This window comes from Dasypus novemcinctus, chromosome 19, assembly GCF_030445035.2.
Source record: "Dasypus novemcinctus isolate mDasNov1 chromosome 19, mDasNov1.1.hap2, whole genome shotgun sequence".
Classification (NCBI taxonomy): domain Eukaryota; kingdom Metazoa; phylum Chordata; class Mammalia; order Cingulata; family Dasypodidae; genus Dasypus; species Dasypus novemcinctus.
In genome coordinates this window covers 50,714,446-50,728,974 of record NC_080691.1, presented here as the reverse complement: position 1 = coordinate 50,728,974, position 14,529 = coordinate 50,714,446, and the positions used below count along the sequence as shown (strand labels likewise).

At 50.9% G+C, this 14,529-nt stretch overlaps 1 protein-coding gene across 1 annotated transcript; it reads left to right on the top strand.

Annotated features, from left to right (window-relative positions):
• The first annotated feature begins 3,084 nt into the window (after nucleotides 1-3,084).
• Nucleotides 3,085-10,907, top strand: LOC131274462 (cationic amino acid transporter 4-like). Its single transcript, XM_058281022.1, is given in 9 exon segments — nucleotides 3,085-4,066; nucleotides 4,340-4,522; nucleotides 8,058-8,288; nucleotides 8,291-8,502; nucleotides 8,732-8,840; nucleotides 8,946-9,121; nucleotides 9,176-9,323; nucleotides 10,427-10,477; nucleotides 10,792-10,907. Coding segments are annotated over 9 exon segments (2,208 nt in total).
• The last annotated feature ends 3,622 nt before the right edge of the window (nucleotides 10,908-14,529 follow it).

Here is a 14,529-nt window from a genome sequence, read left to right as displayed (position 1 = left end):
AAATCCTGAAACAGCCTGGTCCCAAAGAATTTCCAATGCTGCCCAGCTGCTTCTTTGCAGGAGAGATTATCAGGTGTGCTCACTCAGCCACCAACTTGCCTCGCCCTCCCTAAAATGTTGCAGCTTCCTTTCTAATAAGTTTGAGGGCTCAACTGGGATCCAAAGCTTTTGAGGGGTCCCCCAGGGCAGATGAGGGGAAGGTGTGTCCTACCGAGTGAGTGGACTTGGACTCACCGTTGGGGGCCCGGCTTTGACATGTGGAAGGACCCAAGACCAGATGCTTAGATCTGCTGATTGTGAACGAGGAAAGGGGAAAGAAAACCTGTCTCTCAGTGACCAGGTACCTTTGTGCACAGACCAAGGTATTGCCTTAGTGGTGGGGAAGTTCTGATGAGCCTGGGGTTGACTGTGTGGGCATGAGATGTGCAACATACTGCGTGAAGCAAGTGCAGTGTCCCAACTCACGTTTTCCTTCTCCCACGAGGGAAAGGGATGGAGACGATCGAAGTGGAAAGATTTGACAGGAAGAAACCCGGACAAGACTCAGAATGGGGAAAAGGGGCTGTCAGCCGGCAAGAAAAGAGGAAAGGGGGTACCTGTAGGGTCCCCTGGGGACATACCTCCAGATCATCCAGTAGGGAGGATGTTGAAACATTGGAATAATAATAATTGGACCAAGGGAAAGGATAAAAAGAAATTGATTAAATATCGCTGTTACATTTGGGCCAATGGAAGCATTTTACTACCCAATGTATTTTGGACAAAATACGGGGCAGAAGAGGATTTGCTTTGTACTGACCTTGTAATTTGAAACATGAAAGCTAAAACTCTGGACCCGGAAACTAAGTCTGTAAAAGCTAAAACCCGGGGACCCTCTATTGAGCCTTTTCTGCCCTGTGTTTCCCTCCTCTCCCAGGACAGGAACTGGCTGATTCAGAAAATCCAACAGAACCTACCCAAACCCCAAGGGATACAAAGGGCCAATGGGTGCCAACTGCCCCACCCCTTATGACCCACCAGCAGTTAAAGAAGAAATTGGAACAATGTAGGAAGGACACACAAAATTTTCTGTTTCCCAAGGCCCCTGACGAAAAGAGGGTGAGTTTCTATACCCCTTGAGAGAAGTACCGATTGGGCTAGGAGAAATTGGTTATGTAAATGCCCCACTGACAAGTACAGAAGTCAGAAACGTTTTAAAGGAGATGAAGTCATTAATGCCAGATCCAGCAGGGCTGAGCACAAGTGGATCAATTCTTAGGCCCTAGTCTATTTTTACATATGCGGTCTGGACTTATGTTTATACTGAATATCCTCTTTCCAGGAGAAGAAAGGAGAAGGGTGAGGAGGGCGGCTCTGAAGGAATGGGAAAGGCAGCATATGCCTGGACACAGGGTAATGGCAGGAGAGCAAAATTCCCCTAACTGGGATAATAATGATCAGGGTGATGGAGCACAAATGAAGGACAGGGAGTGGGGTAGACGTCATTCCGGCAGGAAATGGAAACCCATCTGAGAAATTCCTCAGACAAATATTGGAGGGGCCACAGAGGGTTCCAAGTGCCACCATTGTCTCTGGAAGTGCATCTTCCCATTGCCAGAGGTGGAGCCAGACAGGCTGTAGCTGCTCTGAGACCCAGTAGCACCGGACACATAGAAAAAACAGAAAGTTCTGAGCGAAGAGGATGATGCATTCTGGTTTGGTTCAATGTGGCAGGGTCTGGCAGCATTTGGCTCTAAACAAGTGAGAGCCGATCACGCCATCCTTTTCACTTTCAGTCATGCAGCAATAGTAGGATGACTCCTGGACTCGGAAAAAAAATGAGCCCCAGGGAGCTTAGGATGGCCGCCTGAGGGCATGGGAGAGGGACTAGTCCTGGAGCAGAGTCATCCAGCCTCACTGCGACTCCATGGGCCTCTGAAGGGCGGTGTCTGTAGCTAAAAGCTCAGAACATCCAGCATTTGTTAAGTGCTTGGTCGCAGGCACTCCCCTCCCCATCCCTGCCACCCCGCCCAGGGCCACTCACCAAACCCCCAGACTCAACTCATTAGAGGCCTCCACACCTCTCACGCACAGGTTCGGGTGCATTCACCGCGGTTGCGAAGTGAGTGAGCTATAAAGGCCCTTATCTGGGTCTTAACCCCGCCCCCCACAGCGCACCCCATGACCCCCCGGAAAGACACTTCCTGGTGGACTTTGATTCTTTATCTGTGAACACAGAGCTTCCCAGAAACCTGGCGAGCGCTGGTTTTCATCTTGTAAAGGGTAGGGTGGCCCACTTTAATGTGTGCGCAGGGTCGCTGCGGTGAAGGGCAGTGTGCAGACCCGGGGGGTCGGTGGGCGGAGTCCGGGCCCCGAACAGTGAGGCATTGTTCAGGGTCGGGGCCCCAGGGTGTGGTGGGGGGACGCAACCGGGCCTCGGGAAAGGGAGCAACCCTGCACACAAGCGGGGCGTGGGGGCGGGCTTTGAGGGGTGGCTTGCGGGTTAGGGCTGAGACCCGGCGAGGGGGTCGGGTATGAAGCCCCGGGTACTGGGGACAGGGACGCCACGGAATTGGCGGTGCGGAGAATTGCACCGGGCGTCAGCCTTCTCACTCGGGACTTGGCGCAGGGTGAGGGACTGACCACCACCGTCAGAGGAGAGGTGGTCCGTATGGGCGACGCCCCGGATGTTAGAGCTGCTCCTATTCCGGATCGCTGAGCCTCTGGTTTCCACCTTGCTCTCAGATCCCAGATCAGGAGGGTTTCGCACCTCATGTTCCCTGGGAATGTTCCCACCTTGCCCTCAGTGACACTCGGCTTACCCCCCAGGTCGGGCTGCACCAGATTGGCTGGGAGAGGAGGAGGGCAGGCAGGACCCCCGGGCTTCCCCGGGACCCCCTGCCCCCCGTTCAGCGAGCCCTGAACCCTCCCCCAGCTCAGCCCTCTGGCAGGTGCATGTGCTCACATCCCCAGGTCAGGGACAAGTACTGAGCTGTGGGTGGGCAATACAGAAGGGACTGAAGACTGCCTGACTCACCCAGCAGCCCATCATTCCCCTCTGACCCTGGCAGGTGGCTGGGCCCGCGCTCCTCTCTGCTGCCCACCATGGCTGGGCGACTGCCCAGCGCCGCCAGCCTGCCACACTTCTGCAGGAAGTTGAACCGGCTGAAGCCACTGGAGGAGTCCACCACAGAGATGTCACCTAGCCACTGCCTGTCCACGCTGGACCTGATCTTTCGGGGAATGGGTGGCATGGTGGGCGTGGGCCTCTATGTGCTCATGGGCAGTGTGGCAAGGCAGATGGCCGGTCTGACTGTGCTTGTGTCCTATATGGTGGCCGGTGTGGCCTCCTTGCTGGCGGCCCTGTACTACACGGAGTTTGGAGCCCGTGTACCCAGTCCTTGCTCTGCCTACCTCTTCATCTACGTGTCCGTGGGTGAGCTGTGGGCCTTCCTCATTGACTGGAACTTACTTCTCCAGGGCCTCCTCAGAGGCGCCACTGTGACACGGGCCCAGAGTGGCTACCTGGACGCCATGGTCAGTCATGAAATTCGCTACTTCACTGAGACCCATATAAGCACCTGGCAGGTGCCCTTCCTGGCCTGGTACCCAGACTTCCTGGCCGCCGGCATCATTCTTCTTGCCTCCGTCTTTCTCTCCTGCAGAGCCCGCGTCTCCTCCTGGTTCAAGTATACCTTCTCAGCCATCAGTCTCTGCGTCATCATCTTTATCATCATCTTGGGCTTCTCCCTGGCCAGCCTGGAAAACTGGAGCACGGAGGAGGGTGGTTTTGCGCCCTTCGGCTTCTCAGGCATCATGGCTGGCACTGCCATCTGCTTCTACGCCTTCGTGGGCTTCGACATCATCACCACCTCTCGCAAGAAAGCCCGGAACCCGCGGAAGGCCGTGCCCATGGCCTCTGCCATCTCTCTCAGCCTGGCGGCCACAGCCTACACCTTGTTCTCCACTGTGCTTACCCTCATGGTTCCCTGGCACAGCCTCGACCCACAATCAGTGCTCGCTGATGCCTTCTACCGGCAGGGTTACAGCTGGGCTGGCTTCATCGTGGCAGCGGGCTCCATCTGTGGTGAGGAAGCAGCACCTTGCAGGGTCGGAACTGGGTGGGGTGGTGGGGAGAGAGGCAGCCTCACGTCCTGGACTTCCCAGGTTGACCCCTGCTGTGTAACTGTCCCAGGAGGACTCTGAGTATGAGAGAATCCTCCACTCCCACTCACCACCTTCCCCAAATTCTCCAACAGACCTGTGACTGAAACTGGGTGGGAGGTGACTGAGCACCCACACTCAGCCAGGCTCACACACCCTTGCTGATGGGCCCCTCACTCCCACCCCTCTGCCTCAGCAATGATCATGGTCCGGCTCAGGATTCTCTTCTCCCTGCCATGCATCGTCTATGTCATGGCGGCCGATGGGCTCTTCTTCCAGGTGTTTGCCCGCGTGCACCCCCAGTCTCAGGTCCCCGTGGTGGGCACCCTGGTGTTTGGGGTCCTCACGGCCCTCCTGGAGCTGGAGCTGGACTTCTTTTTTTTTTTTTTTTTTTTTAATTTTTTTATTTTTTATTGACTTTGTAATAATATTACATTAAAAATATATATGTGAGGTCCCATTCAACCCCACCCCCCCCACCCCCCCCTCTCCCCCCCCCCCAACAACACTCGTTCCCATCATCATGACACATCCATTGGATTTGGTAAGTACATCTTTGGGCACCTCTGCACCTCATATACATTGGTTCACATCATGGCCCATACTCTCCTCTATTCCATCAAGTGGGCCCTGTGAGGATTTACAATGTCCGGTGATTACCTCTGAAGCACCATCCAGGGCAGCTCCATGTCCCGAAGACGCCTCCACCTCTCATCTCTTCCTGCCTTTCCCCATACCCTTTGTCCATTATGTCCACTTTTCCCAATCCAATGCCACCTCTTCTATGTGGACATTGGATTGGTTGTGTCCATTGCACCTCTATGTCAAGAGGAGGTCAGATTCCACCTGGATGCTGGATGCAATCCTCCCATTTTCAGTTGTAATCACTCTAGGCTCCATGGTGTGGTGGTTGTCCTTCTTCAACTCCATCTTAGCTGAGTGTGGTAAGTCCAATAAATCAGATTGTAGGTGCTGGAGTCTGTTGAGGCTCAGGATCTGGCTATCACATTGTCAGTCCAGAGATTCATATCCCCTAAATATATCTTTTTTTTTTTTAATTTTTTTATTTTTTATTGACTTTGTAATAATATTACATTAAAAATATATATGTGAGGTTCCATTCAACCCCACCCCCCCACCCCCCCTCTCCCCCCCCCCCCAACAACACTCGTTCCCATCATCATGACACCTCCATTGGATTTGGTAAGTACATCTTTGGGCACCTCTGCACCTCATATACATTGGTTCACATCATGGCCCATACTCTCCTCTATTCCATCATGTAGGCCCTGTGAGGATTTACAGTGTCCGGTGATTACCTCTGAAGCACCATCCAGGGCAGCTCCATGTCCCGAAGACGCCTCCACCTCTCATCTCTTCCTGCCTTTCCCCATACCCTTTGTCCATTATGTCCACTTTTCCCAATCCAATGCCACCTCTTCTATGTGGACACTGGATTGGTTGTGTCCATTGCACCTTTATGTCAAGAGGAGGCTCAGATTCCACCTGGATGCTGGATGCAATCCTCCCATTTTCAGTTGTAATCACTCTAGGCTCCATGGTGTGGTGGTTGTCCTTCTTCACCTCCATCTTAGCTGAGTGTGGTAAGTCCAATAAATCAGATTGTAGGTGCTGGAGTCTGTTGAGGCTCAGGATCTGGCTATCACATTGTCAGTCCAGAGATTCAAATCCCCTAAATATATCTTAAACCCCAACATTAACTACACCTCCAGCACATTAGCATGAAAGTCTTATGAAGGGAGATCCCATCTGAGTCCAGATTCATCACACATAAACACCATTTCCAAAGAGGGGCCATCTGCCCTGGTAGTTAACCCCATCGGCCATGACCATAACTCCCATGGGTCTCTTTAGCCCTCAAAGGAACCAATATCTGGGGGTTGTATCTGCTTTATCTGTCTCTCTGACTCTGCTCAGTTGTGCATGAGGGCAAACCTTCTGCCAGCCTCCAGACTCTTTTTTAGAAACTCGTAGCCATATAAACTCATTTCTCCTTTCCATTTCCCCCTTACTTTAGGTCAAACAGCATTTTAAAGTCATGTTATTTTATGTAGACATGGATATTCTGCTGATCCGCATTGAACCTTCCGTATAAGGTCATTTTCCAGTTGCATCATCAGTTGGTAGTTGATAGTGGTCCCTCGTTGCCAGGGAGGCTCATCCCCGGGTGTCATGTCCCGCGCTGGGGGGAAGGCATTGCATTTACATGCTGAGTTTGGCTTCGAGACTGGCCACATTTGAGTAACATGAAGGCTGACAGAAGGAAATTCCCAGGCACAAAGTTGCTCTAGGTCTTGTTCTTATTTTGGGTTTATCAGCTCACAAGCATAGTCATTAGCATCTGGGGCTCACTGTTGAACCCTCACTCCCTCCCGGTCCCCACCACTGTACCTGGGAGACTGTCACTGCTCCCCTAGGGACCACGACAGAGCACCACTGGCCAGGAACCCAGTACCCCCCCTACTGTGGTTTTTAATTGTTGCCACTATGAGTATATCCAAACATTACCATGCACCCTGGACATATGTTCTGTACAGCTCCCTGTCAGTCATATATCACCTGTCATTGGTATCCCATACCAGTATCCCTCCATTGCCATTGTTGAAACACTCTGTGATCCAGAACTCCCCGAAATTTGAAGCCCAATATAATGTCATGGTCCCTTACTAGGGAATGGCATATAGCGATGAGTTTAAAGGATAGATAAAGAACTTGGATAAAGTTAGATAAAGAACTTAGATAAAGAATGTTGACTTGAAAAAATTCCACATCCTATTTTTTTCTTTTTTTTTTTTCCCCCCCCCCCCAATTGTTCAGCTTTTCTTCACAGGAGTCCTAGACCACAGCAATGTATATATATAATATACAGCACTCCCACACATCCACCAGAAAACCTTTTCCCTTCCACAGTGATACTCTTACGCCCTATTCATATCATATTTACTTAAAGTGATGTACAGAGTCTGAGACATTAGCTTTCTAACAAGGTGACATCTGTGCTTACATTATGGTGCATACTTTAGGATACACAGTTCTTTACATTTTTAGTTATCCTATGTTTTACATTATGGTTTACATTATCAGTCTGTCATCTCCTATATGTTATGGTGTAATATTACATGTTTTATATCCATCTTTGTGTACTCTCAAGAAACTCCTCTCTTACCCCCCATTTACTTTGGTTCCACACATTTAACGTCCATTTTCCCTTCCACCTTGGTGCCCTCAGTGATAGCCAACCTCCGTTTCCTGAGGAGCCACTTCCAGAGATAGATGGAATAGTGTTCAGGGCCTAACTTGCTCAACTGCCCCAATGCCCTGGGAGCCACCCTTTCTCTCGAGGGATACAGTTCCCTCTATTGGATGGCATTAGTCCTCCCCAGGATGTGGGTCCACCCCCACTCTCACTACTTGGGTTTCTACCCCATGGTGTCACCCACTCTGGCAGAATGAGCATTTAGACATTCCCCAGGAGCCCGTCCTGCATCAGACCCTCCCCTCCGAGCATTCTAAACAGGTAACCCTCTTTATTATATTTTGATATGATTTTCTCGGCATTTTACTCTCCACCAACACCTGACCCTCTCCTGGTTCGTATGCTACCCCTCCCTCCCCCCACTTTTGGGCAACGTTACCCATCCTTCCCTCCCCAGCCACCCTCAAACCCGCAAAGCCCCAAGCAAAGGCAACCCCTTGCCCCCCTTTTATCTCTTCTTTGTGTTCATACTTACCACCATCTCGTCTTAAATTCCACCCCTGCAGACATCGGCTCATATCCTTCCTCCACCCTCCGATTTCCTGCAAGCCTATCGTTCAGTCTCTTGCTATCTAGGGCAGCTTGTTTATTTCATATCATTGAGGTCATGTAGTATTTGTGGAGCTGGACTTCTATGCACTGGTGCAGTTCATCTCCTTCGGGGCACTGCTCGCCTACACCTTCGTGGCCGCCAGCACCCTAAGGCTGTGCTTCCAGAAGATCTCTCCACCCCGGTCCCTGGGCCCAGTCAGCCCTGAGCCTGAGGCCAACTCCTCAGTGCACCTCCAGCTGGTGAGCGATGAGCATGTCTCAGGTCCCGAGCCCGGGCAGTTGCAGCTGGCCCTGAGGCCCTACATGGGCTTCCTGGGTGAGTGTGGCCATGGACCACTGTGGCTTGAGCGCTCAACCTCCTGGTGGCCTCTGCCATCACCCTGAGTGGCGTGCTCATCTTTGGGGACTTGACCCTGCACCTCCAGCACTGGAACTACATCCTGCTGGTCCTGCACAGCAGAGTCACCTTTCTGCTCAGTCTCTCTGTCCTGGCGGCCCACCAGCAGGAGCGCCTACAGGATACCTTCCAGGTACCGCCCCAACCACACCCTCCACCCCCTTGCTCATAGTCCAGCTGGCTCCATAGCCTGCTGCTGCTGCAGAATAAAGGAGGAGGACTTGGAGGGCTGGGGACGCCACTGCATCGACCCCCTTTCTTTCTGTACAGGGGGTGGTCACTTGCCTCCCAAATCTCCCAAAGAGGAAAACGAGGCCCTCGGCCAGCCGATCTTCCCCACAGCTCAGCCATTGTCCCCTCAGATGCCCCTGGTGCCCCTGATGCCAGCTTTGAGTATCCTTCTCAACATCTGCCTCATGCTGAATCTAGGCTACCTGACCTGGCTGTGCTTTTTCGTCTGGCTGCTGATTGGTGAGCTAGGGTGAGGTGGGGCATGGGAGGTCAGGATGCTGAGCAGGTTGTGGGAAGAGGGCCAGGCGGGCTGGACCTGCCTCTCAGACCCTCCCACCATCGCAGGACTCCCTGTGTATTTTGGCTACAGTATCCGGCACAGCAAGGAGAACCTGCAGGAGCCACGGGAGCAGGCTAGCGAGCTTGCACTATGTGGTGCTGCCCAGTGCAGCCTGGAGGAGATGGTGCAGGCCGTGCAGCCACCTGCCCAGGAGCCTGACTGCACGGAGCAGCCTGTCAGGGTGAGAGTCCGGCCCATAGCCTGCCAGTGCCCATGCCCCTTTTGTCATGGGCAGCCTGGGCTGGTGTGGGTCGGGGAGCCTCCAGCCCTCAGGTCCTCAGCTGACAGCGCCGAGTTCCGGGTACTTGGTGATCGGGCCATGGCTAGCGGTGGTGATGTGGACTCTTTGCCCAGCATCTTCGAAGGGATTGGGACACGCTGGGGCAAGTCTCCCTCTCTGACATCTCATGGTAGCATTCATTCCACATAGTTCTTCCATCTGGGGTGCCTGGGCCTCCCAAGTGTGGGTGTCTCAGGCTATGGGGGGGTAGGTGCCCAGAGAGGTTCCTAGGCATGGCCTGGGGCAGCAGTGAATTCCAGATGCACTGGGTGTCTGTCCTCAGGGCTCCCAGGAAGCCCAGTGGGCAGGGTGGGGTTGGGCTGGGGGTTACCAAGGACTCACATGAAAAGTCCCCAAAGTGCTCAGTGACCACCAACACAGCCCCTCTGCCCTCTCCTCCCTTCCCAGTCCTCCTGTGCCTAGCATGGCCTCCCTGGGGAAGGGGCTGATGCTCCTAAGCTTAGCAGGTGCTATCCCCCACCTCCATTCTGCAGAAGAGCCCCAAAGCTGGATAAGACCTGCCCTCGGTGGCCTCTTGCTACCTTGCTTGGGCTCAGGCTGCATGGACCCCAGGGAAGGAGAGTTCAAAGGTGGAGTCCACAATAGACAGTGGGTGGCACCTGTGGGAAACAGGGGAGGAGGGGCAGTTGTGGGAGACAGTGGCAGAGGCTGGGAGAACAGGTTGCCACCAGCAACCAAACGTGGGTGCCCCAGGCTCTCCCTGTCTCCCTGGTTTCACATCAGGTCTCTGTATGGAACCAGATAGATCTGGGTTCCCACATCAGGGAGCACTTACCAAGATTAGAATGGGGAGGGTGACAAGGTGGGAGGGAAAGAGAGTCTTCCTGGGGGTGTGAGGGTGCTGGTCTTTCGGCCCTGAGGTCCCCCACCCTTCCAGACCCCTGACCAGGGAGGAATAGCTCCAGGCCTCAGGCATGAGCTGGTGGTGGGACCAGAGCCCCGACTCCTGGAGTCACCACCTGGCTGGGGGTGAAAGTGGTGCTGGGCCCGTCTAAGGCCTCTGGGAAGTCTGCTGTGGGTTGTGAAAATAAGCTGGGTCCACACAGGGTGAGTTGTCACACTCAGGGCCTTTGCCTGCAGGTAAGGACAGCGGATCAGGGCTCTGGCCTTTGTCCTCCCAGGGAGCACAGCAGTCCAGCACAGTGGCCTCAGCACCCAGCTCACCTCCTCATACTTGTTCCTCAGGAGAAATGGGCTTTTCCGTCCACATACAGCAGCAGCAGGTCACAGAGGAAGGTGACCTTGGGGGAGGCAGGGCAGACCCACATCTAGCTCCCCAACCCAACATGCACCCCAAGATGCCACCCGCAAGCACAGGGCACTTGTGCATGCAGGCACCACAGCCACAGCCATGGGGAGCAGGTGGAGGCCACTCACCATGCCCAGCCAAGCTGCTACGGTGCCCAGAGTGATGGTCATGGGAATGAGCCCGAACCTCCCTGCCTGAGAGAGAGAGAAACCCTGACTGAGCCAGCCTCAGGTCATACCTGTGGCCCCATCCCTCCAGCCCTGTCTCCCCCACTGGGCCCCTCTGGCCCCTACCTGCCCAGTGACCAGGATGTTGAAGCAGCCTGGGGACAGCAGGAGCCCCGAGGAGGGGCCAAGGAAAGCTTTAGAAGAAATGACCTCTGATCTGACACTTAAGATTGTGAAGTTCAGCAAGTGATAGAGCTGGGGAGGGATGGAGGGAGGAGTATATGCAAAGGCTGAATGAAAAGCAGGAGAGAGAAATGGGTGTCACGGAAGGGTGGTGAGCAAGGGTTTGCAGAGTGGGGTATGACCCTTGCCTCATTGTTTATGCTCATTGTCTGCTCACTGTGTCTGTTTGTTGTGCACTTGGCTCTTTTTAGGAGGCACCAGAAATGGAACCCTGCATCATGCCTGTGGGAGGGAGGCTCCCAATCACTTGGGACACCTCTGCTCCCACTTATTCTGTCTCTCAATGTTTTTCCTCATTGTGCTTCTTCGTTGAATTGTCTTGTGAGAGCTTGCCATGCCAGCCTATTGCATCACTCGCTGTCTTGCCCATCTTCTGTAGGAAGCACCAGGAACTGAACCTGGGACCTCCTATGTGGTAGGCAGGCACCCAACTGCCTGAGTCACATCTGCTTCCCTGTTGGGAGATTTTTGAAGACTGAGTCAATCTCTTTAAATGTGATTGGTTTGTTAACTTCTTGTATTTCTTGTGGTGTCATTGTAGGTAGTTTGTGCATATCTAGGAATTTGTCCATTTCATCTAGGTTGCTTAGTTCATTGGCATATAGTTTCTCATAATATCCTCTTACAATCTTTTTGTTTCTGTGGGGTCAGTGTTAACTTCCCCTCTTTCATTTCTGATTTTTTATTTACATCTTCTCTCTTTTTTTCTCTGTTGGTCTACCTAGGGGTTTGTCAATTTTATTGATCTCAAAAAACCACCTTTTGTTTTGGTTGATTTTCTCCATTTCTTTTTCTCAGAACCATTTATTTCTGCTCTAATCTGTATTACCTTTTTCCTCCTGCTTGCACTGGGAATGGTTTGCTCTTCTTTTCTAATTTCTCATTGTTTGGTTAGATCTTGATTTCAGCTTTTTCTTTCTTTTTTTAAAATATAGGTCTATAGTGTTATAAATTACCCACCAGGACTTGCCTATGCTGTATCCCATAAGTTTTGGTAAGTTCTGTTCTTGTTTTCATTCTTCTGAATATATTTTTCATAACTTCACTTATAACTTCTTCTCTGACCCACTGATTATTTAGGTGTGTCTTTTGTTCAGCCCCAAACATTTGCAAATTTACCTCTTTCCTGTCAGTTATTTGAGTTTCATTCCATTCAAACATGTGAAGGTGCTTTATATAATTTCGGTCATTTTGTATTTGAGGAATGCCTTGTGCTAACATGTGGTCTATCCTAGAGAAAGACCCATGAGCACTTGAAAGAATGTATAATCTGCTGAGTTTGTTGCAATTTTGTGTACATGTTGGGTCTAGCTTGTTTATCATAGTGTTCAGGTTTCCTGTTTCCTTGCTGATCTTCTTTCTAGGTGTTCTAATGATGTGAGTGGGGTGCTGAAGTCAACAAGGATTATTATAGGAATGTCTGTTTCTCCTTTCAGTTTTGCCGGAGTTCACCTGATATATTTTGGGACATCCCTGATAGGTAAATATATATATGTAGCTGTTATTTCTTCATTGTGGATGGTCACTTTTATTAATATGAAATGGTCATGTGTATCTCTGATATGTTGAGGCAGCAAGAACAGAGTACCTTTGGGGGTGAGTGGTGAATAAAAACTTCTGCATCCTAAAAAAAAGTCCTGTATCGCATCTGGGGCTTTGATATATGCCTTTGCTTAGGGCATTTCTTCAATTTTCATACTATGCCTTGTAATTTTTTGCTGATATCTAGACATCTGGTTAAGATAGTGAGTTTACTCAAATGCTCAATTTCTCTCTTTCATGGGGATTTGGTGGTGGGAGGTTGAGTGTTACTGCTGCTCTTTGATTCTTAGTTCAACCTGTTCTGGGTCTTTAGGATTGTCAGTTAGTTGCTCAAATGTGGACACTGGAGCCAGTATTGGGTTGCAGACCTGCTTCCAAGGGCCTTGGGGAGGGACTCTGTAAAGACCACAAAAGCTTCAAGTATTTAATTTCTTTCAATTGCCTTTTGTGAATTTCCTTGGTCTGCCAGAAGATGGTGCTCATCGACAGCCCTCTCAGTTCAGAGATTGGCTGTGTCTTGGCTGCAACATGAACTGGATCAATGTGGTAGACGATCCTACCTGGCGACTAAGTGCCTCATAATTCAAACTAGCTCAAAGGTAGTTCTGCAACCTTTGCTGGCAGCCCCCTCTCTTCCCAGGTAGGAAATAATTCCTCTCCCCTCTGCATTCTCAACCATCAACTCTGTCAGGAGAGAGGAAGACTGAGAGGGTTGGATCTCTCTAGCCCCTGTCGACTCCCAAGGCAATCAATGCTGTGGTCCCACCCAGCCCAGGAGGCCTCCTGGGAAAAAGCAGACCAAATTTGTGGAAACTGTAACATTGATCTGGAGAAAGTGGCCACGGTAGTTGCTGAGGGCAGGGAGAAGGAAGAAGAGATGAGATGTGGGGACATTTTCAGGACTTAGAATTGTCCTAAATGATATTGCAGAGACAGATGCTGGACATTATGTATCCTGCCATAACCCACTGAATGGACTGGGGGAGAGTGTAAACTACAATGTAAGCTATAATCCAAGCTGTGCAGCAGTGCTCCAAAATGTATTCACCAAATGCAATGAATGTGCCACAATGATGAAAGAGGTTTTTGATGCGCAAGGACCAGGAGGTGGGGTATGGGATATGTGGGAAACTCTTACACTTTTTATTGTAACATTTTTTGTGATGTATGTATCTTTCAAAAAAAAAAGGATTTAATAAAAAAGAAAGGAAAACCAAAAACTGAGTCAGGGAAGCCAACATGGCTCAGTGGTTGAGCACTTGCTTTCCACACATGAGGTTCCAGGTTCAATCTCCAGTCCCCGTACCTTAACAAAAAAAAAAAAATGCTGAGCCAGTCTTACACTGTTTCCCTCTCCCTCTCCTTTCCTAGGGAGGTGGATCCCTGCATCCCACTTGGCTGAGAATTCAAAGTGTCTATAGGGTGGTGGAGGATGCCACCAGTTGCACCTGCAGCTTTTAAACTCAGTTTTGCTACCATGATTCTTTTCCTTTGCCCCTTTTTCTTCAGGGTGGTGTCCAGCCTTCCTGTGTTGTCCTAAACCCTACATTGCTTTTTTCCCAGGCCTTTTCTGACTGTCCTCTAGCTATTTTTCTGGGATAGAAGAGAGGCTGGTATCTTTCTGGTCTGCCATCTTCCTGGAAGTTGGTTCCTCACCGGTTTCTGAAGTGACCAGCTGAGTAGAATCTTCAGCTGGCACTTCCATTTCTGTTCCTTCATTGCCTTCTGAAGAACGATGTACTTGAGAGTGAACAGGATCTTCTGATTCATCCTTTACTGTCACAGCTTCCATTTCTAGGGAAATTCCAGAATCTTCCATGAATTCAGCTTTCACTTCGATGGGGCCACAACTTCCACACAGAGACAGGACTGACCTTTCAGCATCTGCTACCATCCCATGATAACCTAGGTTCTTCTTTAGGTCCAGGAAATGTTTCTTAATGATAAATGGAATCCCTGCTTTGTTCTCCAAAATCCATTGTCTGGTTTTATGCTAGTACCATGCTGTTCTGAGCACTGTAGCTTTCTTTCAAGGTCAGGCAGTGAAATTCCTCCACATCACTTTTTTTTTTTTTTTTTTTAGAATG